We start from the raw sequence: 27,966 nt of genomic DNA on the forward strand, positions 1-27,966 counted from the left end.
CTTGGTATAGAGGCTGGGGTGTAGCTCAGTGGTAGTTGATTTGCCCAGCATATACAAGGCCCTGAGCTCAGCTCCCAAGTCTTGCATAACAAAAAACTAAAAATATGGATGATAGAAAATTTATACTTCAGTGGTTGGGTGTGCTTAGCAGGCACAAAACCTTGGGCTCCACTCTGTGGGACCATAAAAGGCAGCCTGTTTTGGTTGAGCAAGGCTTGCTCCGGCGACCCAGTAGAAAACTCTACAAGGGACAGAACAGTGAGCCACATTCCCAGAGACAGGGGCCTGACACCACAGAGCCCCCAACTGCATAATTCTATGACTATTGGTCACGCAGAGAAAGCCCCAAGCTCCTGGTATTCTACCTAGACTCCACCCTCACAGTTACCTGACAATAGCCAGTTATGTGCCTCCCCACAGCTACCCTACAACAGCAAGATAGCCCAGCCCACTATAAAAGAAGCTGCTTGGCCCCTCCTCTCTCTCTAAACTCTCATCTTTCTTACTCTCTAGCCCTCCTTCTCCCCTCCCTTCCCCCCACTTCTCTCCACGTGGCCATGGCCAGCCCTCTCCCTCTTTCTACCTTCTCTCTTTCTCTCTGCCTTTCTACAATAAAGCTCTAAAACCATCGACTGTCTCTGCTCAACAACGCCCGTCGTGCTTGAATGATAGACTAGGCTTTCCCCTAAAGAGTCAAGTCTAACCTCCCACTGGAAGGCCTTCCTGAGCTCCAACCATGCACCCAGTGCCCCCTCTCTTCCTGCCCTCTCCTCTCTTCAGCCCCGGGGATGACTCAGGCACCCCCAGGGGCCCCCACTTTGTACTCAGCTCTTCTGCAACATACAGCAGCATCTAGAATGTCTGAGACTGAGAACCTGTTATCTCTAGCCTCTGTGAGGCCCAGAGACCTCATACTGCCCTCTGTCTACACCCCCCTCCCCCGAAGGACTGGGTCTGTGGCTTCACACAGCCAGACACCCACCCAGGGGCCATGTGGAGAGTGCATCAGTCTTCCGCATCCGCCTGCCTAGAGCACCAAAACTCTGGTGGGACTCGGGTTCTCTCCCACCCCCTTTATTCCTCCATGCCCGCTGCTTGACAAACCTCTAGAATCAAAATGAAGGAAGAAAAGGAAGAGGAAGAGGAGGAAGAGGAGGAAGAGGAAGAGGTGGTGGTGGAAGAAGAAGGAGGAAAAGAAGAGAAAAGGGTAAAGATATAACTCAGTGGTAGAGTACCTTATTAGCATAAAATAGCCTTGGTTTAATTCCCACAGGTACCCAACAAACAAACAGCAACAACAAAAACCAATAAAAAACAAGCAAGCTCAGCATCTAGGAGGTGGAGGCAGCAGGATGGTGAGCTTAGATGAAGCCCTGAAAAAAAAAATAACGACATGCTGGCTTTTGTCACCTTGACACTGTAATAAAGTGAGGGTCTGGTGGATCCACAGTTATTGTTAAGTGGAAGTTTGTATTGTAGACATGAGAGAGAACAGCCAAAGGCTTCTGGAAGGTCCTGCACAGAAAGAGAGAGAGAGAGAGAGAGAGAGAGAGAGAGAGAGAGAGAGAGAGAGAGAGAACGAGAACAGGGAGACAGACAGAGACAGAGAGACAGACAGGCAGACAGAGACAGACAGAGAAACACAGAGAGAAATAGACTGAACCTGGCCGTGAGGGGAGGAGAAGTGGAGCAGAGAGATAGAGAGGAGTGGGTAGGGAGGCTGGGAGGCATATCAAAAATAGTCCGGTTATAAGGAGAATGAGTAATTAGGGGAGGGAAGCCCATGAGCTGGAGGGAATTTAGGTAAGGGAAGAGAAGAGAAGAGAAGAGAAGAGAAGAGAAGAGAAGAGAAGATAAGAGAAGATAAGAGAAGAGAAGAGAAGAGAAGAGAAGAGAAGAGAAGGACTGAGATGCTAGTAAGGACTTTAAGATGTATAACAAGTACTTGTGATGCTGAGGGGTCCTAGAGACCAGCATGTGCTATGATATGCTGCTAGGTACCACAAACAGCCTTTTGTCCCTTCTGACAGTGATAAGGGAAATCTTCCAGTAGAGGGAAATAGGTTTCCCAAGTTCCTGAGGAATACTGGCTTTTATCTAACCACCCAGAAATCCTCCTATAGTCTAGGAGTGCCTTTTGAGTCTGAGGAATTGGAGTTTCCTTTTGTCTGGACAGACACAAATCAGGGTGACCAGAGAAGAGGAACCACAACTGAGAAAATTATTCCATCAGACTGATAGGAGGTGAGTCCACAGACATTTTAAATATTAATGATTAATGTAGAAGGGACCAGACCACTGTTTGCCATGCCACGGTGAGCAGGTGGTCCTGGGTTCTATAAGAAAACAAGCTGAGCAAGCCGCTGGAAATAAGCCAGCAAGCAGCACCCCTCCATGGTCTCTGCTTTGGTTCCTACCTTTAGGTTCCTGTCTTGCTTGACTTCCTGCCCTGTCTCCCCTGACTGATGGACTGAGAGTGGACTAGAGAAGCCAATAAACCCTTTCCTCCCCAAGTTGTTTTTGATCAGTGATTTTTCATAGCAATAGATAGAGCAGAACAACGGGCATGTGGATGTGCGTCTAGTTTGGTCAGTAAAGTGTCAAAAAGAATTCTGAAGCCAGAAAAGAAAGGTGACTTAGGGGTGCAGGTGCATGGTGCAGTTGTCAATTTGCCATGGTGCACGTGTGGAGGTCACGATAGCTTTTAGGAGTTGTTTACTGAGTCAGGATCCCTGTTGCTTTTTGTCAGTGCTGCACAGTGAACTTCAGGCTACCTGCCCCACAAGCTTCTGGCTGGTTCTTCTGTCTCTGCCTCCCAACTTGCCATAAAAAGTGCTGTGACTGCAGCCGTCCACCAAATCTGGCTTTTCATCCTGGCTCTCTGGCTTGAATTCAGGTTGTTGGGCTCAGCAAACCCCAGTACCCGCTGAGCCCTCTCCCTGCACCCCCATGTTACAGAACAGCCTCGTGTAACCCAGCATGACTTTGAAGTTGGCAAACTTAAGAATGACTACATTGAATTTGAACTTCTAATCCTCCTGCCTCCACCTCTAGAGTACTGGAATTACAAGCAAGTCATACTGTGCTTCCTTTTATGCACTCCTGGGGGCTATCCCAGGGTTTCTTCAGCATCAGGTAAGCACTTCATTGACCCCATCAGATGCCTGGGAAGTAAACTGGAGAAACAGGAATAATATAGGATTGGCTCTTGACAGAAGCCAAATGGACTTTGGGGGACCCTTCAGGTGGTCTGAGAGCATCGCAAGTCGGGCATTGGCTCAGCCAGAATAGGGTATTTCGTGACTGGTATAAATCAGAGCTACAGAGTAGGTTTTGGTAGGAGGAAGAGGGCTCAAGTTACACTGAGCAAGACCGGTCTTGGTTCTATCCTCAGCAACTGCTGTTCTTGACCTTATTCTTTCAGGCAAATATCACATTTTGCTCTTTTGAGGTTATCTTTTGTTAAGCCTTATTAGTCTCTAGCTTACTTGAGGCAATTCTTCTGCTTCAGCCTCCCAAGAGCTGAGCTACCATCTCAGCTGCTCTCTTGAATTTTATTCAATGGTTCTTCAACCATGCCTTTAAGAAGGGTCCTGGAAGCTGGGCATGGTGGCGCACGCCTTTAATCCCAGCACTTGGGAGGCAGAGGCAGGTGGATTTCTGAGTTCGAGGCCAGCCTGGTCTACAAAGTGAGTTCCAGGACAGCCAGGGCTACGCAGAGAAACCCTGTCTTGAAAAACCAAAAAAAAAAAAAAAGGTACTGGAGCCTAACATCTTAGACCAGGCTAGGCAGCGGTAAGGAGAAAACTATAGGGCTGGCAAGATGGCTCAGCGGGTAAGAGCACTGACTGCTCTTCCGAATGTCCTGAGTTCAAATCCCAGCAGCCACATGGTGGCCTACCAGCTTTCTTTCTTTCTTTCTTTCTTTCTTTCTTTCTTTCTTTCTTTCTTTCTTTCTTTTTTTCTTTCTTTCTTCCTTCCTTCCTTTCTTTCTTTCTTTCTTTCTTTCTTTCTTTCTTTCTTTCTTTCTTTCTTTCTTTCTTTCTTCTTCTTCTTCTTCTTCTTCTTCTTCTTCTTCTTCTTCTTCTTCTTCTTCTTCTTCTTCCCTTTCTTCCTCTTCCTCCTCTTCCTCCTCTTCCTCCTCTTCCTCCTCTTCCTCCTCTTCCTCCTCTTCCTCCTCCTCCTCCTCCTCCTCCTCCTCCTCCTCTTCTTCTTCTTCTTCTTCTTCTTCTTCTTCTAGAAATCTGCAGCTTTTAAACAAAATAGATCTTCCTATCTACCAAACATGGCTAGAAGGTTAATCACTATAGTCCTTAAAGATAACAGAACTTAGATGTCTCCACAGTTAAGAGCACTTGTTCTTGAAGAGAATAGTGTTTGATTCCCACACCTACATGGCAGCTCCAGGGGATCTGATCCCCCTGTCTAACCTCCACGGCACAGGCATGCATGTGGTCCACAGACATATAAATTAAATAAATAAATAAATCTAAAATTCTTTTTTAAAGGTAACTGAATTTATATTTCCTTTTTAAAAAGGAATTATTTACTTATGTTTTATATGTGAGTGCACTGCTGCTGTTTTCAGACACACCAGAAGAGGGCATTGGATCCTATTACAGATGCTTGTGAGCCATGAGGTTGCTGGGAATTGAACTCAGGACCTCTGGAAGAACAGTCTTAACCACGGAGCCATCTCTCTGACGCCAAGTTTATATTTCTAAATGTAGGGAGCAGATGAGATCCTGAGTGAATATGTATTATTGGCATAGGTACAGCCATGTTGAAGATCCCAGTGCCTCACAGCCATGGGAATAGCACAGCTTTCCCTGGGTCATGCTCAGAATGGCAGAACCTTCCTGAAGTACAAGTACTGTAGCTGAGGAGCAATTAACCTTTAGCCAAAAGCAGTGAGCTCAGAATGTATCAACTGAGGCTCTTTCCTCCTCAGGGATGCCAACAACCTATGACTGCTCCCTCTACAGAAACTACAGAGATTAACTAACCCTTGGTGGTACGAAATAAATACTCCGAGGTTCTGGACTGTATCAGTGCACCTCCATCAGAGAACACAGTTCATCTGTTCCCAGCTTCTCCCTACTTACATGTGCTGGTCCATCAGTCCCCATCACCCCAGTCGACTCGGTCTCCAAGATGTGCATGTGGCACCTAGAGGAATTCAGGTGGTGGTCAAGAGCAGATGGGCCATGAGAAGTGATGACATTTCTATTAATATTCATGAAATTATTGCCTAAGATGAGCATACAGCAATAGTTTAACAGTTTGCTTCAGGAGCTTCCTCCAATGTTTATCCGAGAAAAGGTTGTTCCTTGTCAGGAAATGATTGGCTTCCCTGGAGGAAAGAGCTGGCCTGTCAGAAAGCAGCTCGATCGGGGAAACCTCTGTCCCACTGCATCCAATGACCCTCCTCACTCCTCACATGAACAATGCTAGGGATTATTGGTTCACTCTTTTGAAAGTCATTCTATGGAGCCTGGTGAGATGGCTCAGCAGTTAAGGGCACTGGCTACTCTTCTGACCAGAGTTCAGTTCCCAACATGCACACTGATAACTCAAAACTGCCTGTAACTCAGCTCCGTGGGGTCCAATGACCTCTTCTGAACTCTTTGGCTTTGAACTCCTATACACACATACATGAAATAACTTAAAACTCTGAATTTATGTTAAAGAATGAAAATGAGCCTGTGGCCACTTGAGTCTAATCCTTTAAAACAGATTCTCGTGTTGTGGTGACTTCCCAACCATAAAATTATTTTTGTTGTCACTTCATAATTATCATTTTGCTACTGTTATGAATCATAACTTAAATGCCTGTATTTTCTGATGGTCTTAGGTGACCCCTGTAAAAAGATTGTTCCCCTCTCCACTTCAAAAGGGTTGCAACCTATATGTTGAGAAACACTGGTCTAATCGCATCTCGATGGCCTTCCTTCAAATCTTCCTTCTAATTCCTTATTGGTTATTTATCAAGGGTCTGCCATTCCTTCTTTCCTTCCTTTCTTCCTTCTTCCCCCCACCCTTGCAGGAGACTGATCCTAGAGTCTCTATGCAAGTTAGTCAAGAGCTTTGCTATTGACTTGCATCCCCAGCCCAAGGTTTTTAATATTATTTGCTACAACAAATCTAACAAAATTAGCTTCAAGGGTGTGAAGAGTCAATAGCAAGAAGGAAAATAGCTAATATTTATTGAGTGTGGTGTAGCGGCTCATTCTCTGTCAACTCTTTTGGGCTGTGACTCATTTCACAGGAAATACTTTGGCTAGAAGCCTGTGCTAAGCTGTGCTGAGATTTGGCATTGAGAGCACACTCTGCTATATAGTCTGATGTCTAAGAGCCACAGTGATGCATAAGTGGGTGGGACACATAAAGCTTGCATATGTTTTCGTGTGTTTCATTTTTGTTTTCTGAGACAGGATCTTGCCCTAGAACTTAGGCTAATTTGGGATTCACTCTGTAGCCCAGGTAGTGGTGAATTCCCGTCACAGTATCCAAGTGCAGGGATTGCAGGTGTGAGCGACCATGACTGGTTTCTTACATGTTAAGGAACTGAACATAGCAGCTGGATGATGGTAGAGCACACCTGTAGCCCCAGAACTTGGGAGGCAGAGGCAGGCAGACCTCTGAGTTCAAGGCCAGCCTGGTCTACACAGTTAGTTCCAGATCAGCCAGGGATACATAGAAAATCCCTGTCTCAATTAATTTGTTAAAATAAAATAAAAATAAAAAATAAAAAAGAAGCTCAACATAGCAAACATTGGCCTTATGTTTGCAAGAAATTAAGGCCTTATTAATGCTGCTACTGCTGTGTGCATCCAGCATTCTCAAATGTAGTGTTGGCTGGTAAAAAGTGGGTGTTGGAAAGCCCTTCCTTGCCATTTCCCTCTTCTACACTAGCCTCACTCCAACCAGATGTTGGCTTTTGTGGCCATTATTTGTGTTCTGTGCCATCTTAGGATGGCCCCATAATTTTTGTTCAAACCCAACGATGTGAGCTAAATTGTGTCTCTCAGGAAATCTTAACACCCAGGACCTCAGGATGAGACTACTTGGAAACCGGGTTTCTGCAGAGGTGGTCTTTTAAAAATGAAGTCACTGGAGTTGAGTCCCAATCCATAGATGACAGACATATTTATAAAAAGGGAGAGATTTAGGTACAGGGACAGATTCACACAGAGAGACCTGTGTAGACACATACAGAAAAGCCAGCTATGTGGCTGGAGCCAAATGTTTTAAAGGAACACCAGGCCCACGTTAAAGATGGAAGGCAAGAGCTAACTCCAAAGTTGTCCTCTGATATCCACACGTGTGTTGTGGCATGAGCCCTTCCCCCTTCATCAATGCATACAGGCCTGTGTGCATGGGTGCACACGAGCACAGACACACACACACACACACACACACACACACACACACACAATACACAATAATAAATAAGATTAAGAAATTAAAGGGCTGGCAAGATCCACTGACTGCTCTTCCAAAGGTCCTGAGTTCAAATCCCAGCAAACACATGGTGGCTCACAACCACTTGTAATATGATCTGATGCCCTATTCTTGTGCGTCTGAAGACAGCTACAGTGTACTTATGTACAATAATAAATAAATCTTTGGGCTGGAGCAAGCAGGGCTGACCGGAGCAAGCAGGGTTAACCAGAGCAAGCAGAGGTCCTAGAAATTCAATTCCCAAAAACCATGTGAAGGCTCACAAACATCTGTACAGCTACAGTGTACTCATATACTTAAAATAAATAAATCTCTTAAAAAATTAAGATTCAAATTAAGCCAACATGAATCATTCCTAACAAAAGGCAGTACTTTGAAATTCTTTACTTTTGTGTGGTTCATTTCTAGAGATGATTTGGCGAAATTCTTTAACTATTGAGTGACAGACAGACAGCTATTTGAACCTTCACTTGGTGATTCTCTTTGACCACTGACTAAAGGTTTTAAACGATCACTACTGTTGCTGAGCTTAGTAGCACAAGCCTGTAATCATCACCAGGGAAGTAAAGAGGCAGGAGGATTGATACACGTTTGAAAGTCTGAGGCCAGTCTGGCCTTCGTAGCAACTTCCAGACCAGACAGGGATCTCTAGAGAGGCCTTGTCTCAATAAACAAAGCAGATCAGAACAAACAAGACCAAAGATTGCCCGTGGCACACCATCACTGATGTATTTTGTGAGTCATCAGGACGTTTCCAAAGATCACTCAAATTACACATAGTCTCTGCTTTTTTTGCTAACCCCAGTTTAAAGTGCAATTTCATAACTATTTGTGGGATCCTGCTCCAAATTCTAGTCTGAGTTTACTGTTAGAAAGGCAGCAGGGTCACAAGAAGGATTAATTTGAAGGAGGAGTCTCTCTCTCTCTCTCAACACACAATAAACAGGCTCTTGCTAGGTAGCCCAGGCTGGCCTGGAACTCACTATGTAGTCCTAACTAGCCTCAAATTCAAAATCCCCTTGTTTCTGTATCTGCTGAGATGATAGACAGTCCCCTCCCTACCCCCAAAACCGTATGGCGCTTAGCTTCTCAAGCACTGAGATTAGAGAACTGAGCACCAGGTACGGACAGCTCCCTTCTCCTCCTCTGAATTCTTACAAAGGGATCGAAAGAGAGTCTCACAGTGTCCTAGGACACGGGTGGAGTGAAAGCTCAATGGTCACCAAGTAGATTTATCCACTGCTGAAGTACTTAATGACAAACCAGCCACCCTCACTTTATAAAGACTCTCTTACTGAAAGGAGTTGCTGCCCCTGTGCACCTATGATACCAGCACTATGTAAGCCGAAGCTGGAGGATTAGGAGATCAAGATTAGCCTGGGCTACAAAAAAAATTTCCTGGCCAACCAGAGGCACTCTGTCTCATAAAGTCAAATCAATCAAGCAACAGTATCAGTGATGAAACCTGACAATTTATACAGAGTTATAAAGAACATACATCACTCATATGTGCAGGTACTACCAACTTGGAAGGAATAACTCACACTTTGGAAAATAGAGTTAAAATCCAAAAATAGGGCCAGTAAGATGAGTCAGCAGGTAACTCAGCTGGCTGCCATGCCTGAAGACTCAAGTTCAACCCCCAGAACGTATTTCCACCCAAATGCTGTGGCAAAGGTTTCCTGTGGAGCCGTGGTTGTGTGGGAAGAGGGCAGTGGGAGAGAATGCTCGTGTCCTGACAGAGTTCCAGAACTCTGGACGGGCAGAAGCGGGAGGACTGCTAGACACTAGGCATCTGGCTGTGGAAAGCCACTGACCCTACACAGCGAGTGGTGGACAAGGGGTAGCCCCAGGTACCAGGTTCTCAGCCTCCGGCATTCCACGCTGGATACATTGGGGCAGATGAGAACAGAATAGGGGCCTGGGGCAGCACTCGGTCCTGGAGATAAAGGAAGGGGGGGGTGGCGGGGCGGGGCGGGGGGGGGTCCTATGCAGACAATCCGTGGCTGTAGTTTAGGGAGATTAGGCATGGCTCCTTAGGAGAAAGCCTATCCCATCGTTCAAGCATGGAGGGCCTTGATGAACAGAGACAGTCTATGGTCTTAGAGCTTTTTTTGTAGAGAGACAGGGGAAAAGAGAGAAGGTAGAAAGAGAGAGAGACCGGCCATGGCCAAGAGGAGAGAAGGGGGAAGGAGAGAGAGACCAGACATGGCCAAGAGGAGAGAAGGGGGAAAGAGAGAGAGAGAGAGAAAAAAAAGAGCTAGAGAGTAAGAAAGGTGAAAGCTTAAAGAGAGTGAGGAGGGGCCAAGCAGCCCCTCTTATAGTGGGCTTTGCTATCTTGCTGTTGCTAGGTAACTGTGGGGAGGAGTCTAGCCAGAATGCCAGAAGCTATGTGACTGTTAGCCACATGCTTCTCTTGTGAGGGCTGTGGGGGCAGTAACTTTGACAAGAGCCAGGGGTCCAGGAGACTTGATTGAATGCCTTCTGTCCCATGTAGGTGGAAATTACCACCCATTAAGTACCACCGGGGTTCAAGGCCTCAGCTCAACTGGAGACCTGGCTGTCTGTGCATAGCCCATTGCCCCATAGTTTCCCTCAATAAATACTAAAAACTTAAAGATAATTAAATAACCTGAAAATTATTCAGTAAACTAGACACATAAATCAAGCCTAACAATACAGAATATACTACTACTAAAAGTTGGTGGCCTATACCCATAATTCCATCTGTTGCAGGTAGAGGCAAGGGAATTGGGACTTAAGCTAAAACTCTGAATACATATGGATTTTAAGGCTATCCTGAGCAACATAAAACTCTGTCTCAGAAATTAAATGTATATAAGCCTGATCATGGTGACACAGGCAAATGTCTATGAATTTGAGTTCAGCTTGGTCTACATATTGTGTTCTAGGCCAGCCAAGGCTACATAGTGAAAGAAACCCTCTTCAAAAAAAGAGCCAGGCATGGTGATGTATACCTTTAAATCTCAGTACTTGGGAGGCAAAGAAGAGAGAAACTCTTCTAGCCAGAGCATTGTAGACATCCTGCCTCAAAGTACATACTGTACTGGCTGGTTTTGTGTGTCAACTTGACATAAGCTGGAGTTATTACAGAGAAAGGAGCCTCCCTTGAGGAAATGCCTCCATGAGATCCAACAGTAAGGTATCTTCTCAATTAGTGATCAAGGGTGGGAGGGCCCATTATGGGCCCATCCCTGGGCTGGTGGTCCTGGGTTCTATAAGGAAACAAGCTGAGTAAGCCAGGGGAAGCAAGCTAGTAACATCCTTCCATGGCCTCTGTATTAGCTCCAGCTTCCTGACCTGCTTGGGTTCCAGTCCTGAATTCCTCTGGTGATGAATAACAATGTGGAAGTGTACGCTGAATAAAGCAAGTTTCCTCCCCAACTTGCTTCTTGGTCGTGATGTTTAAGATTTATTTATTTATTTTATATATGTAAGCACACTGCCTCTCTCTTCAGACGGACCAGAAGAGGGCATTGGATTCCATTACAGATGGTTGTGAGCCACCATGTGGTTGCTGGGAATTGAACTCAGAACCTATGGAAGAGCAGTCAGTGCTTTTAGCCACTGAGTCATCTCTCCAGCCCAGTCATGATGTTTGTGCAGGAATAGAAACCCTGATTAAGACACATACATACATAATACATATATATTTACATACATCTATACATACATACTTACATACATACATGTTTTATGTGTGTGTGTGCATGTATCCAATAAATTTCTGCAGTGAAGTACCTATATCAGGTATGTAAGTAGAGAATGATAAAGATGTGGAAAAGATTTATTGCCTCTAGAAGCCAGTTCACCTGTATCAGATGCATAAAATGCAAACTCATCTAAGAAGTCAAAATCCTCCCAGAACAATGTCAATCAGCATCTGGCTTCTCTGGCTTTGCTTCATACCTGTTGACCAGAGTGTTATCTGGGGCACTGAAGTCTAATAGGCACATCATGCAACAAATATCCAGGAGTAAATCAAAAGGGGAGAATACTGGACATCACATCACACGGGCCCCCCTGGGGGGTGCTTCCTATGTTTGAGAGAAGAGTCATAGGAGCCGTGGTGGGTATCTTCAAATATTTGTACATCTCTTAGCAAGAAGTAAACAAGTTCATGTGCAAAGTTGCCACATGGCACAGTCGGTAGCCACAGGGACCAGTCGAAGTGGGACTGAATCTGGGTCCAAACAAAAACATCTTTCTAGAGCTGCCAGACATGGAACAAGCTGTTCCTCTGCCCTGAAGAGTTTTGAGCTAGTATGAATGCCCCTGACTGAAGAAATCTGGCTGTCCCTGGCAATGGCCTACTTACTATTCATCCCCTTCTTTCTGTCTTTCCACACCTCCGGTTTACTCAGTGGTGAACAGATGACCCAGTGAGAACCTCAGATCCCGGGGAAGTTCTCTGCTGGGCCAATTGGGTGAGTACTGTTTTTCGACAGCAGAGACTAAAGGAATAAGAGGCTACTGTCCCCTTTATTTTGCCAAAAATGAAGATGTGATGCTAAGGGGTGAAGAAGACATCTTCACAGAGGGAGGGAAAAGCAAAGAGAGACCATGCTGACATCACCGAGTGGTGGCTTCACACAACCAGCAGCCTCTTCCCTCACACTCCTTCCTGTGGCAGAAAACCAGAGCCCAATTTGTTTGTGTCACCGCACTAGGATATTCTGTTATCTCAAAACAAACACATTTATCATTAGTCAAGGGAAGTAGAATACAAAGTAAAGCCTCAACTCCTGAGATATTTTAACTCATAATCCAAGTTAATATATTTAAAACTCCCTATACAGAATCACCAAGTGTTCTTTGAAGCTCCTGCTTTGTAGATGGCAGTGAACTAAGAATACTAATCCCTCCCTCGCAGATGTGCACTGCCGACGCCTCTTACCTTTTGCTGACAGTTCAAGAGGAATCCAGAAAGCCACAGTGATGTCAGTGTGAGGAGAGCTGACTGTGATCGGGGATGGGGTTTCTCAGTTGGGTTTTCAGTACTACGCATGGTACCTTGGGTTAGTCAGAGTTTTACCCTTTGAACTACAAGCTCCAGCCCAAGAGTGAGTTTCACATTGCACTTTTTATAATTATGCAAGCGCTACTTCCCATCCATATCTCTTTCATGGGGCTGTGAAGACAGTGCTGGGAGATTTCATTTAAGCCAGCATTCCACCTTCCTCCGTGACCACCACCAGGGAGGGAGCAATCATGCCACATGAAGGCTACCGAGGAGCTTGTTCTGGGGAAACAGAGTGGGTTCCCAAGCCAGAAGGAGCTCTGTGGCCACTGCTCTGAGACTCAGCCCCAGTGATTTGGCTGCAGGAGCGCACCACCATCACCACACACTCATCAGATGCCTTGCTTTTGTATAGCTTTGTCAGCACATGATACTGCAATGACAGGCCAGAAACCCTCAGGCAAAGCCCCAGGTTTGCAGAACCATCTGTGTGTTGAGGTAATTTCCAACCCCAATAAGCCTGTATGAAAACCACACAATCTAGTTGTTACATGTATAAGCTATGTGCCTGGACTGGGCAGATGTAGTGCTATACTAACTATTTCCCCAATTATAAGACTCTTTGCTACTTGTGGTTTCTCCTGGCCACACGATTCTGCTCCATCATGGCTTCCTACCTCCTCCTCCTCCTCCTGCCGTCCTCCTCCCTCACTCTCCCAAACCTCTCGTCCCACCTTTCCCTTCCACTGCCCGATCACAGGCTTTAGCTTTTATTGACCAGTTAGAATGGGGAGAAGGTTCACTTGAGATTACCTGATCCACTGCTCATCGGAGGCAACTCCTCTTGAGGAAGCAGAATTATCATCAGAATACAAACAGCATTACAGCAACCCACAACATCTGTGTAAGACTACCGCAAAGCTACCTTCAAAAGAGGAAAGTACCCAGTGCTGATATCAGAGAGCTGCCGAGGCCAGTTGAGGAGCCAGGAGGGAGCTAAGTCCAGAAGAGAACAAGATGAGGTGCCTCAGTAGCATTCAAGTACAATGCCACTGTGATGGTCCATCTTGATTGTCAACTTGATGGGACTTAGAATTTCCATAGAAACAAATCTTGAGCCATGTCCATGAGAGATTATCTCCATTAGGTTATTGAGGTGGGAAGACCGATTCTTAATGTAGATGGTACCATCCGGTGGACTGGGTCTTGTACCAAATAAAGAGGAGGAAGCCAGCTGAGCACAAGCATCCGTACCTCTCGCTGCCAGGATGGACCATATCCCTAGGAACTGTAAGCTAAAATAAAACCTTTACATTGCTTTAATCATGTTTTTTTGTTTGTTTTTCATTTTTGGTTGGTTGGTTTTTTTGTTTGTTTGTTTGTTTTGTTTTGTTTTTTTGAAACAGGGTTTCTCTGTGTAGCCCTGACTGTCCTGGAACTCACTCTGTAGACCAGGCTGGCCTTAAACTCAGAAATCCACCTGCCTCTGTCTCCCAAGTGTTGGGATTAAAGGCGTGGCACTACCATTGCCCAGCTGAGAGAATGTCTTAAAAGAGGTAACTGAGTTAAAATGCAGTGTGTAGGATGGGTTTCTACACATTCTGACAGTACCCTTATAAGAAGAAATTCAGACCCACAGAGACGTTTGGGATGTATCTGCAGAGGAAAGATCATGTAAGGACACGTTGGGAAGGCAGCCAACTGTAAATTAAGGTGGCAGGCCTCAGCAGAAACCAAACATGCCCAAATCTTGATATTGGACTTCTATTTCCAACACTGAAAGAAATAAACAGCCATTGTATGAGTATCATTCTATGTATGGGTCTTTGTCAAAATAGCTGTGTAGACTGTACTGTCCCCAGCTTCTCCAACTCTGGCCTTGGCAGAAGGAGAAACAAACCATGTAGAAAGCAAGCAAGCAAACAAGCAAGCATACAAGCAAGCAAGCAAGCAAGCAAACAAACAAACAAACAAACAAACAAAAAGCTGTCTTTTCTTGAACATGTTCAGATAATTTACAAAATATATTTTATAATAAAAAAGTAGCTTTAGAGGTTGGATATGGTGGTACACGCATGTAATCCCAACACTCAGGAGATAGAGACAAGAGGGTATGAATCTCCCAGACCAGCCTGGGCGATACGAAACTCTGTTAAAAACAAACAAACAAACAAACAAACAAAATCACAACAGCCTCCCCACCCCCACCCCCACGAACAACAACAAACAAGCAGACACCCAATAATCACTTAAATAAATAAAAACAAAACGGAAGCATCTGCCATTAGTGTCAGAGCCCGGCTGCTACCACCGACTCTTGAGTGTGTTTGTTCCCATGTTCCGGTCCACGGGTTTATTTTATGTGTTAGATTAAAAAGCAGAGATGTAGAACTTTCTCATGCATTTTTCTTAACAGGAACATTCTTTGGACAGAAATGGTCAAACACATCGGTTCCTTGATTAGGGCCACCCTTTGTCTTTGTTCAGGCTGGGGCCTTTCTCCTCATTAGTGTCTTAGCCAGCTGCCTCATTCAAGTTGAGCTGCAAAGAACAAACCCCCTGCCTTTGCCAGGAACATGCGGCCTGGCCTCTGTGTGCCCCTCACTGGGCCATTTCTATTTGGCACCAGAGGAAAAGCTTCCCCAAGTCCTCAGCAATCTCAGCAATTAGGCACAATCTCCTAATGCTCACAGCTTCCTTTCTGACTCACTTAATCCATCTCAGGCGGCTCCTGACAAACGTTAAGCTTAAGGCCAAACTGTGTTTTGATGCCTGAAGAATTTCTGAGGAGGGACTCATGAAGCTTTCTACACACAGTCAAAGATGGATGAGGGATGGAGACATTTTCTTCAGCGGTGTAGCCACTGGTGGAGTGCCATAGTTCTTGTAGGCAAACTCTTGTCCATGTTTATCTAAGCGGTCCTAATGAAACTCATCACTTGCACTCACAGCCACATACACACACACACACACACACACACGCACGCACGCACGCACGCACGCACGCACACAAGGGCTAACTAGGAGGCCAGGGTCAGCAAGAGTGAGTGGCGCATGAAAGGGTAAGAGAGGTAACAGCTCATACATTACGTACATGTATGAAAATGTCAGAATGAAAGCCATTGTGCTATATAAATTAATAAATGCTAAAAAAGAGTTTTGAAGCCCTTGCTCCTTCTCCACAGAACAAGGTTCCCCTCTCTCCAGAGGGACCTTAGCTTTCACTGAGGGGGTTTTCTGGTTGGTCACAGTCACTCCTCAGCCTCAGCCTGGAGCTGTAGATCGAGGCTATCCTGGTGCAGCTCAGAGCTCCCTGGAGACAGGCAAACACTGGAAAGGAATGAACTCTGGCACAGAATGTGTCAAGACAGTGAAGATGGTGAAGGGTCCCCAGGCTGGGGTGAGTTTTTTTTTTGTTTGTTTGTTTTTTGTTTTTTTTTTTTCTTTTTTGGAGTGGCAGGAAAACAGGTCATCTGAGGCTCATCCAGGCAGCTGCTCCCCTCTTTCTAAACTTATCCCTCTTCCTAAAAGATACCCAGATTTGAACCTATGGTAGAAACTGCTGTGTCACTTGTTTTTCTTTTTTAAATACTCTTAATCTTTATTTCCAAAATTAACTCCTCCTCCTCCTTCTTCAGTAAGATGGTATTTCTGGACCCGGCTGGGAGTCAAGCTCATACCAATAAGAAATAACCAGAAAGTAGGATTTCTTTCTGGTACAGTGTATAGTTGGGTTTTTTAAAACCATAAAGTAGTTGAATTATTGAAAACTAATCCTATCCTCTCTCCAACTCCTCCTAAAGACAGGAACTATGACAAGTTGGTGTGTATTTTTAGATGGCTTTTATACAAGTGTTTCCTGACATGTCAGTTTGAGTCTCACAAAAATGACAACATTTGTAATTTCGAGAAAGTGAGACCTGCTGTTCCTCGGGGGAAGGGAAGATCATGTGGCTCATATAAACGCCATGAAGCTCCTAGGCTAAGATTCACATAACTTCCACTACAGATAGACTCTCTGGGTCTGTAGCCACAGGTCTGAAGACAGCTCACTCTTGCCTGTGTTAGGCCCAGATCTAAACTGCGGGGCACAAGTTGGTTGTTCTGGGGGCTCCGTCTCTATGCTCTGTCACCTCAGCTAAGGAAGCACTGTAGACTATGTGGCATGATTTTTTTTTTAAATGACATTTATCTGTTAATTTTGCTCCTGTGGTTGTATGTGCCTGAGAACCGGGCATGCCGTGCAGGAATGTGGAGGTCAGATGACAGCTGGGAGGACTTGCTCTTTCTTTCCATCATATAGGTCCCAGGGATCAAATTCAGGTCATCAGTCCCATTGCCTGTCTTTTCGAGCTGAACTACCGTGACAGTGCTGGACTTGCTGACTTAACCAGCAGATTTCTTTCCTCCTCAGCCTAGATTTTAGAGAAGTCTAAGATTAGGATGACTCTCCACTGCTGGCTTACACACGTCCACCTTCTCCTGTGTCCTCACATAACCACGGCCTCCACCAGATTAGGAACCAAGGAAGGAATTACCCGATAGCGCTTTTCTTCTTGTCTGTTTTCGGTCGTGGTTTATTTCATCATTTGGTTTTCGAGACAAGTTAGCCAAGGTTGACCTCAAATTTCAATTGATCCTCTTGCCTCTGCTTCCTGAGCGCTGGTTATTTCCTTCCTTGTCTCTGGGACAGGGTTTTGCTATGGGCCCAGGCTGGTTTGGAAGTCATGATCCGCCAGATGTAACCAGCATGGTAGGAATGAAGATATTCTAAAGAGACCTTTGTATCAGGGCTGGCGAGGTGGCTCAGTGGTTAAGAGCCCTTGCTGTTCTTGCAGAGGTCCTGGGTTTGGTTCTCAGCCCACATGGATCAGTTTTTAATCGTTTTGTTGTTGTTGTTTCTCTAGTTCTGGGGATCTGATGTCTCTTGATTTCCTGCACTGACTGTCAGACGGTTGAAACAGTGGACTGACTTCCTGAAATGAGAATTCCCCAGGAATCTCATGCTAGCTCTTGCCAGGAGAAGGAAAGGGCACCAGCCAGAGGGGAAACTTGCCCCCTTTCCCAAAAGATATCAAACAGTTCTAACAAGCACCTTACAGATTAGACTAAAAGCCAGATAGTAATTGAGTTGGAGGTAGGCAAACCCTCACACCTTGCCAGGGTGACAGGATTCCAGGTCTGTGTTACCATGTCTGACTTCATGTCTCTCCTTCTATAGTTGTTATTTCATAATTTCATACATACATGTGTATATATCAACTTCCATCATTTTCCTTATTATCTTCTCTTATCATCTTCATATTGCCAGCTAGGAGTCTGGATCCAGTTTGTTCTTCTCTTCTGATCAAAGAATTAAAATGCAGGGGCAGGGTGTTTTGATCCCAACAGGTAGCTGCAGGCAAAAATCTGAAACTTAACAGGAAGAGATGAAAGATACTTTTATTCAAAGTGAAGAAAAAGGGGGGGAGGAGCACAGAGACAACACGACAAAGAAAGAAAAAGAAACAGAGAGACACTGAGAGAGATGGAGAGGAAAAACTTGCAAGACGCACTAAACAGCAGAAGGGGGACATAAGAAGCAGAAGCTCTTCTGGGGAGTTGGGTGGGTCCTTTGAAGGGTTGCTGGTGGGTTGGAGTGGGGTCCCCTTTCCCTAACTTAGAATTAGCTGCTTTAGATGAGGAAAGGGAAGCTGATAGGAGCACAACTTTGGGTACACACATCCATGCCAGGCCTCGGGAGCATACCTGACCAGTCTGGACCAGTTAGCTATCAGGGAGGAGTGGGGATCTATTGGTGGTAGAAAACACCTGCCAGACCTTTGTCTCAAGTTAGGAAGAATCCAGAGGTTTGCTATCTTCATTATCCATCTGTAGATTTCCTTATATGTCTGCTGTTCAGGGATCTAACCAGTAAGCCATATTGATACTGATTTTAATAAAATGGTGAAATTCCTCATCCCTCTGTCTCTCCCTCCCTCCCTCCCTCCTATCACATACCACTTCTTATTCTCAGCACAGCACATCCTCCTGTACCAGCATGGGGGGTATTTGTTTGTTTAATGTGGCTGCTGCATTATTAGGGTTGCCTGCAGGAGCACCTATGGAAGGTTAGTTACTTGAGCAAGGGAAACATATCAGTGCTCAGGGGCTATACCACTGAAGAGTATGTCCTTCACTCTTCCCCCAATAACCTCTAACTGCCAATAGCTCCTCAGGGAAAGGTGCTGGTCCCTGTCCTTCACAGGTCTCCTGCGGGTGGCCACTGCATCTTTGGTTTCACCAATGCCCCAGTCATGTTATATCTATCCAGAAGACAGCACTTCTTCCCTTTCTCTGGCTCTTATGTTATTTGGTTCGATTCTTCGGCCGTATTGTCTGAGCCTTGGAGGAGGTGATGGAGATGTCTGGCTCAGACTTGAGCACTCTAGATAAATAAATAAATAAATAAATAAATAAATAAATAAATAAATAAATAAAAATATCACTTCTTCTCAACAAGTTGACCACTTAAGAGTCTCTGCGTTAGCCGTCACCCATTGCATAGGGATGCTTCTCTGACCCGAGCAGAGAGCTGCACTAGCCTATGGGAATAAGCATAAGTATTTAGAAAGCCATTTCCAGTGATTCCTTCATTCAATAAGGACACCGCTCTCTGATTAGACCTATGACCTCATTTCATCCCCAATACCCCCTGAAATAATAGTCAAACCTGTCACCAGGGATTCGTCAGATAGTTGTATGCATGATGGTCTGCATTTTTAAAAAAATACTACTACTTTTTTAAAAATAGTAATAAAAGCAGCTATTGGTTTAAGTGCCTACTGTGTGTTAGACAGTGCACATGGCACTTTTTTTGTGCGATGTTCCTTTCTGTAGTTTGTTTTTCTAAGGCGAGGCTGTGTAGTACAGGCTAGACTTGAACTCATTATGTAGCCCAGGGCAGCCTCAAACTCTCAGAAATCTACTCCCACCGAGCACTAGAGGGACCTGCATGAAGCATCACGTTCATGTGTAGTTTGATAAAACTCCCTGAGACGACTGTTATTACTCCCAGGATGATACGACACAAAACCAAATTTGTTTCTCCACATTGAGTGAATCCTGGCTAGAAACAAGCACACTGACTGCTGTAGTGCCTGCTGGCTGACAAAGGGCAAAGAGGGGGAACTAGGACAGAGCAAGACCCACACAGCTAGCCAATGCAGGACCAGAGAGAAGAAAACACGCCTTTGACTCTGATGCACTGATGTTCGGGTACACTGATGTTCTTTGCCAGGGCCTGTCTACGGGAGGTCCCTGTATTTTTCTCTGCCTCAGTGACTCTTTTTAAAATATTTTCCCCTATAATTACAGTGCCTGTCCTGAGAGATGCTGGCTGGGTATCAAGGTCAGTCTAAGCTCAGACTCCTCCTAGAGCTGACGCAGACCCAGGCATGGCATCGTTGTCCATGCAGGCTTGCATCCAACACTGTCTTTCAGGGATTCTGTGTCCAGGTTCTTACACCTGAGGCTCTAGGGTTCTTTGTGTTTGAACTTGACCTCTGTGGTTCTCGCTGCTCCCTCTTCGTGCTTCTGATTGTACACAGTCCTTTGTTGCTTTTTATCTGATCCTATCTTGAAGCTCAAGTTTCAGCCCCATTTTTTATCACAAAGCACTAAAACAATAAATATAGTTTTTTCTGGGCGCTCTCCTTTCAGGTCAGCAAGCTCACCCCTTTCCCAAGCTGCTAAAACTTTCTTTCATTTTTGTTGTTGTTGTTGTTGTTGTTGTTCTCTTCCCCAGGAAACTTTCTTCTTCTTCTCAGCACATCTCGTACTTTCTTGCATGTGTTCTTCTTTTCTTCTTCTCCATTTTTCCTCCTGCCTCTGATGGACAGCTGTGTGCACACACACTGGGTAACATCATTTTTCTCCTGTAGGGTTTTGCAGCACCCTTGTCTCCTGGGCTGTCAGGAGCAAGCTGCATCCCTAGCCATAGGGAAGGAGAATCCCTGTGGTTAGTGAATTTGCTTTCATATTCAAACTCTAGCTACACCCATCCTCCTCTGCTTCACACATCTCTATGTGCATGTCAATGTACATGTCTGTAGTAGTCTTTGGTCCTGTCCTTTTATACGAATTCTTCCTGGAACAAATATCTTAACTCAAGTGGAATTTTGTTCTGAACATAAAACCAAAGGCTACTTACAACTCTGACAAAAAAAAAAAAAAAAAAAAAAAAAAGACATTTTTGTTTTGTTTTTTGAGACAGGGTTTCTCTATGTCCTAGAACTTACTCTGTAGACCACGCTAGCCTTGAACTCACAGAGATTCTCCTTTTCTACCTCCCAGGTGCTGGAATTAAAGGTATGTGTCACCACTGCTGGACACAAAAACACCTTTTTAATTGTCCCCTTCCCTTTAAAACAGATTCTCAATATAGCCTGGACTCACTGGCCTTGAACACAGTTTAGTTTAAGCTGGTCTTAAACTTGTCTCCCAAATGCTAGGATGACAGGCTTGAAAACCATACTTGGTCTTTGATATACACTAAAGTGTATGTGCGTGTGTGTGTGTGTGTGTGTGTGTGTGTGTGTCTGTGTGTGTCTGTGTGTGTGTCTGTGTGTGTCTGTGTGTGTGTGTGTGTCTGTGTATGTCCTAGGTTCTGCATAACAGATATATTCCCGGTAGTCCTTGACAGTATGATAATACATTGTCTCAGACCAGTGACCAGAAAGCCTTGCCCTTCCTGAACAAAGTCCTTCTTGGCCTCTAAGTACCTCAGTGGAGAAGTGAGGACTTTTTTTTTTTTTTTTTTTGAGACAGAATCTCACTGAGCAGCACTGGCTGTCCTGGAACTCACCATGTAGACCAAGTTAGCCTTGGAACTTGTAGAGATCACCTGCCTCAACCTCTCAAGTGCTGAGATTAAAGGTGTGTGCCCCCACAACCAGCAACGGCTTCTGAAATGCTTATGCACTATGTATGAAATGACGGTATAGGTATAGGCCTGGCTGGATAGGTAAATAGCCCAAGGAGTTTCCTAGAACCACAGCAGGGCCCGAGGTTTGCTTGCTAAAGCATCCATGAAGGAGCATGCTTTGCATCCTTGTGCCCAGAAGGGAGAGGGACTCATTTTCTACATTCACAACCCAGATGCTGGCACTGTGAAATCAAGACTCCCTGAAAAGGTCATTGAAGTTTATGAACTAAAACCCTCAGAAGAGACCCCACACTGCCTATTTGTTTGTTCCTTACCCAACACATATAACACATATCCTGAGTGACACTTCTGCAGGGCACTGGGGGCAAAGAGCCAAACTGGGAAAAAAATCAGCAGGATCCCAGGGAGTTTGAGTCCTCCCAGGTGGTAGCCCTCAGCCTCCCCTATTGGGTCATCACCTTGGGCAGTGAAATAAACATGCTCAGCTAGAGGGCATTGAGCTGATCTTGTAAAACCATCACTCAGGCCATAGGCAGCCTCCCCTGCTGCCCCAGAGCACAGCAGGTGACACCTGCTCTCCAGACATCAAAGACCTTAGTCTTTGTGGATGGAGAAAGGTAAAAAACAGAATCTCCCCTTCCCGGAGCAGCATCTATCCCTAACATTAAAGAGACTCAGTGCTCCTGCATCAGAAATCATTTTCAAAAACGTTTGATCTCTTTAGGAAGCCTTTGACTGCTGCCAGGGCCTCCGGATCCTTGGTAAGTAAACTTTGCAGATGAATGATACTTGCTCAGAAGTGAGTGCTCCCTTCAGAAATGGGTGCTCCCTTCAGAAATGGGATCACCTCTCTCCCAGGAACTCTCTTCCTACAGCTCCTTTCCTACAGCTTGTCTTGTGGGGCATAACCTTTCCATGAGGTTTTTATCCTTTTCAACATCAATGCCACCCGCCTCAGCTGAGAATGGTCCTATTATTACTCTTGAGATGAATTACTTGAAAGCCTTAAAACACAAGCAGTTCTTGGTCCCATCCCCCTGCTACCCCCAACCCTGGCTTTTGCCATTCAATTGTCTCCTTAATGTTCTGTTGTTGTTGTTTGTTTCTTTGTTTTGTTGTTTTGGTATTGTTCCTTGGGAATTATCCACCTTGGATCTGTTTGATTAATTTTTTTTTTTGAGACGTTCATACACTGTCTTTTGATTATATTCTTTCCCCTCCCTTGATTCGCCCTGGACCTCCCTTTTATATCCATGCAACTTCATGGCCATTGTCTCTCTTAAAAACCAAACCAAACCAGGACAACAACAAAAGCACAATAAAAACCAGCCACGGAGTCCTGAGTCCCTCTGATCTATGGTGATTAACTACTCTGATTGAGGTTTTCCCTGGGTGTGGTTGAAACACTCACTGTCATTCCACAGAAGAAAATTGATTCGCAGTCTGTGACAGTTTGCACAAGACCTTCATGAGTTCAAGCCACACCAAATTCCAGCATTGAGAAGAGAGAGTAAACAACAACAACAACATCTCATTCCCTAAGAGGGAGAGGAAAAATCTGCCTCCTGTTTGTGTGTGTGTGTGTGTGTGTGTGTGTGTGTGTGTGTGTGTGTGTGAGAGAGAGAGAGAGAGAGAGAGAGAGAGAGATTGATTCTGATTTGGACCCTGGTATGCTTCTGTCTCTTTCCCCAGCTCTGGGATTGCAAGTGTGTGCCACCGAAGAGGTCAGCTCAGGACCTTTGGAAAATTCTACCAGGCACCTCTCCCCTCCGGAAGGGAGAGGCTAATTACATTCCTCAGAAAGACCACAGGGGGCCACTTGCAGATAAGGGAAGTCCCAGAGCACATACCCCCATCCCCCATACCTCATTCCCAACGGACAAATCAGTTTAAAAGTCACACTGTTCTGCCAATCACATTGTGCCTAGTAGACTTTGCTCTATTCTACCACTGAAAACTGTATAAAAACTGTCCAAACAGGCTGCACAGGGTCACAGCCTCTCCTTCAGGTGCAGTACAACCCCAGCATGTTGAAACAATAAATTTCTCTTGCTTTTGATTGATCCCCACCTCCCCGTGGTTCACTCAGAGGGAGGGTCCCCAGTAGCTAAGGCTCATCAGAGTCTTATACCACCTGTTTTTAAAATTTGAGTTCTGAGTTCACCTCAAGGGATGACCTTCCTCATCTCTGTATAGAATATACTTCGCCTCCTGAGCTGTCTCCCCAGGCCCGCAAAAGATTCGCTCTCCACTTATACTTTCCATCATCATTTATTTGATTTAAATAATACTAGATTTTTTTTCTTTTTCTTTCTTTCTTTTTTTTTTTTTTTTTTTTTTTTTTTTGAGACAGGGTTTCTCTGGATAGCCCTGGCTGTCCTGGAACTCACTTTGTAGACCAGGCTGGCCTTGAACTCAGAAATCCACCTGCCTCTGCCTCCCGAGTGCTGGATGGAATTAAAGGCGTGCACCACCAGATCTTAAAGACAGGGAGACTTAAACTCAGCGAGAGAAAGATTACAATTGATTTTCCTCTGCTGCCTCAAACAAAGTGAACTTTCTTTTTCCTAAGTGGCACTTAGGAAATTATGATTCCTCCTTTCTTTTCTTTTTTTTAATCATCCCAATTTTCTAGATCATTTTGAAGAATGAGTGGGTGTGTCTTCTGCTGAGTCCCTCAAAAGTTCCAGTCTATTTATTTCCTGGCAAATCTCCACTTGGTACATTGACAGGTGACTCAGAAGTGTTGGCGGGTGGCTGAGATTGCCACCTTTGGTTGTATCCGATGGCTATGATTATATAGAGATAAACCACAACTCAAGAGGAGATGAAGCCTGGAGGAAGCTCACTGGATCAGAATCTCCTTCAATTGCCAGGCCAGCCTCTTTCAGAGGCGATCAACTTCTCTGATGGAGAAGACTTCTACACAAAGCCACATGTGAAACTCTCTAACAAGAACCCAACCGGGTCCCGTCTAAATCTCAATCCTGGGGTTCTCAGAGCTGAGGTGGGATTGGATATCAGACAGGACTGGTTCGTGGCCTAAAGATATCTCCTGGTAATCCTTGTGGAGTCAAGGGCTGAGAAAAACCTTTCGTATCAATTGCCACCAGCACTTTAAAAGAGCCGTGTCTTTGAGTTCTAGAAATTAAAAGCTAAACTCTGTTGAGCTTTGTGTTTGGTTTGTCTTGAAGTTGTTGACAAATTGCTGTCCATAGAAAAATATTCCTTTCTGCCGTATATGGCAGGGTCTCCCGTTTCCAGATTCAGAGAATCCTGTGTGTGCCTTACAGAGTTTGTGGATTGGTTCATTAAAATGTCATTTCATCTGATTGCCTAGCGTTGCCAATCTAATTTGGAAATCACATGACAATCTCGGATGACTAAGGTCTTAATTCAGAGGACATTACTCAAAAGTCGTATCGGTTATTTATCTATACTACGTTATGATTCCTTTTCTGGAAGCTTGTATTGCATTCATTGAGAGCTTTTGATTTTACTAAACATTTTCCTCTTAAGTTATTTCAAAAAACAAACCTCTTCCTTTTTGAAATGGGCTTTCAAATATGGTTTGAAGAGATAGCTCCAAGGTTAAGAGCACTCCCTGCTCTTTCAGGGCTGACTTGAGTTCCCAGCATACATGCTGGACAGCTCTCAGCCACCTGTAACTGCAGCTTGGGGCATCCAACATTGTGTAGGCTCCTGAATTCATGGACATAGACATACACATAATTCAAAAGAAAAAACTCAAAACATACAGAAAAAAAATAGTGTATTATAATATTGTTTTGCTGTATTCTTTGTTCCTTTAATATTTTTTCTTTCATGGCAATCTTGTCTGGAAAATAATGTTTAAGCCTAAATTATTTTGTAAAGCTCAGATTACATGTAGCTGGGGTAAAAATAGTCAGGAAACTGCCTGGGACACAAAGTTTAACACAGAAGATGTAAAAGGAGAGTTGAGCGCTTGGTTTTCCTAATCTAAGAATGGTACATTTTTCTGAGACCCTGTGGCACGGTTTGGATAAAATAGAAGAGATAAAGAAAAAAAAAGGCAGCAGTGGCTCCTTTCTTCTTCTTTACATGCTCCCAGCCACCAAAGAGTTAAGTGGGACATGGCAATCTTTATATAATGGTTAATCTTATAAATGTAGGGTTCGGGCACTCAGGATGTGTGTGTGTGTGTGTGTGTGTGTGTGTGTGTGTGTGTGTGTATACACACATATACATATATATATATGTGTGTATATATATTCAGTTCCCAGCATACACATGTGTGTATACATACATGTATACGTATGTATGTATGTATGTATGTATGTATGTATGTATATCTTGAACAACGTAATTCCCAAACATGCACTTCTTGCCCTTCACCACCAATTTAACACATCTTCTACCATTTTTAGAACACATTTGTCTGAAGTCATGCTTCTGTGGTCCTAATAGAGCTGAGTGGCCAGACAATTGGCCCATGAGGAAAGGCCTGTTCTGGTGCTGAGGGCAGTGTTTCTGAAGGCAGAGAATCCAGCAAAACACCTAGGAAATACAGTGCAAGTGAGTCCCCGGAACTCAGGTCAGGAGCAGCTGGTTGTGCTAACCGAGATTGCTCTCCCTAGTTGGCACTCGGGAGACCGCGTGGTGCCTCCCACCAGCTCTCACACATGACAGGATGCAGTGGCAGGTTTTAATCTGCCTGTGTTGTAGTGATAGGTTGGGGGTTGGTTAGAAAATTGAGATTGTATTAATATTTTGAAGTCTTTGAATTATAACTTTCTCTTAGAAGGGTATGGGGAGGAAGCTGCTCTTGACAGTTGCTACTTTGTCTTCCAAGCAGTGTCTGAAGTGAAGTGCTGCCTCTTTTGCCTTCATCTCCACCCCTAATCCCATTAGGTAGGCATATGGGTGGCAATCTGTGGGTGCTAGGGATCTTACTGTGGTGCTTCGAATGGCTCCCACAGAACGCATACTCCTTGTTTTGAGGCTGTCCTCATTTGCCCTTCACACCCCCAGCCACCAAAGAATTAAGTGGAGCATGTTGACGCATCAGTTCCTCCAGCTTGTTTCTTTGCATATTCCTGGATACCACAGTGGTAAGATCAAGCACAAACATTTCCCAACTGCACAAATAGGCACAGTGTCAGGTCAACCTGATCCATCCATCTGCCTTCAAGAACGACTTCTTGTGTTTTATTATTACATGTCTGGATACGTAGAACATTGTCCCAAGGCTGAAATACAATGCTAAATGTATATATTGCCTAAATCAACCACAGGAAATTAATATTCATAGCCAGGGCACTTGAGCTCTGCTTATACCCTCCCTACCCACCTAGCACCTTAATTAGCTTTGTGTACCTTCCCTTCCCAGGGTCTCATTAGGAACATGATAATTCTTACTTTCTCTCTTTTCTACTTAAAATGTTTCCCCTTCCCCTTTTGGTCACTCTATCTCTAGAGCTATATTAAAAAGGACAGCAGTGGGAGTCAGTTATCTTCCTCCTGCCAAATGGGTCCTGGGGAATCAAACTCAGATCATTAGGCGTGGCAGCAGATGCCTTTACGCACCAAGTCATCCTCCCAGTCCCATAGCCTTTATTCTAAGAATAGCTTTACCAAAAGTAATTCAAACCATGAAGTTCACACTTGATTCAAATGGATAATTTGATGACTTTTGCTACATTCACAGGATTTGTGCAGCCAATGCCTTAGTAAATGATTTTACTGCATCCTCATCACATTTAAAAGAAACCTTGGACCCCTCAGTCAGGCTCCCACGGTGCTCCCATCTCTTTGTGCAAGGCAACCTCTGATTTATGTTTTTGTCTCTATTGACTGCTTTTCTGAACATTTTAAGCAGATAGAATCATGCAGCACATGATCTTCTATGTAACATGTTTTCAAAGTTTAGTCTTGATTTATCACTTGCTATCTTTTATAGGTTTTGCCCAAGCTGGCCTTGAACATGACATCTTCTGGCCTCAGCCTTCTGAACAGTGGGATTATAAGGTTTTGCGTGTACCCACTGACTGGCATGGTATTTTATTTGCAGACATACTATAGTTCACTAAGCCATTTAATCCCCTACCAGACTATTGGTTGATTCTATTTGTTGCTCTTTTGAGTGAGGCTTTAATGGGTAACTCTGAACGTATGTCTCATCGTTTGTGTGCTGGTATATTTATATAGCACATTCCAAGAGCTGAGACTTCTGAAGCCGATAATAAATGCAACTGTAACTTTTTTTAGATTACAAAATCACTCTCCTGCACTCCCAACGGCCATGTTTGAGAAACCTTTTTTTTTTTCTCTGATCTTGCCAGAATTACTTGATAGTAAAGTCATGAATTTTTGCTAATCTGTGGGAGGAGGAAGAGATGGAAGAAGCGGAGAAAGTCATGATGGAATAGAACACATGGCCAGGAGAAACTACAAGTCGCTTATAGCTGGAGAATAAGTTAGTACAGTGTTAAATTTGTCTAATCTAGGCATATAGTTTATAATTATAATAGCTGATTGTATGTGTTTTATACAGGCTTATTGGGACTGGAAATTCCAGCAACAAATTGGCTGACCTCACTCTAGAAATCAAAGG

General features: G+C 44.4%; 1 protein-coding gene and 1 long non-coding RNA gene across 2 annotated transcripts in view; one reads left to right on the plus strand and one right to left on the minus strand.

The window, feature by feature from the left end:
• Gm39665 overlaps positions 1 to 9,388 on the minus strand; it is a 28,343-nt gene extending 18,955 nt beyond the window's left edge. Inside the window, exons 1-2 of the long non-coding RNA XR_865564.2 lie at positions 9,009 to 9,388; positions 5,106 to 5,169 (exon numbers count right to left, since the gene is read on the minus strand). This is a non-coding gene — a long non-coding RNA (predicted gene, 39665). The remainder of the gene's footprint in view (positions 1 to 5,105; positions 5,170 to 9,008) is intronic.
• Mogat1 (monoacylglycerol O-acyltransferase 1) overlaps positions 1 to 27,965 on the plus strand; it is a 95,905-nt gene extending 67,940 nt beyond the window's left edge. The window contains exon 7 of the mRNA XM_017322283.2: positions 27,907 to 27,965. Within this exon, the coding sequence (XP_017177772.1) occupies positions 27,907 to 27,956 (50 nt within the window). The 3' untranslated portion in view covers positions 27,957 to 27,965. The remainder of the gene's footprint in view (positions 1 to 27,906) is intronic.
• Position 27,966: the final 1 nt, after the last annotated feature.

Source organism: Mus musculus, chromosome 1, assembly GCF_000001635.26.
Source record: "Mus musculus strain C57BL/6J chromosome 1, GRCm38.p6 C57BL/6J".
NCBI lineage: Eukaryota > Metazoa > Chordata > Mammalia > Rodentia > Muridae > Mus > Mus musculus.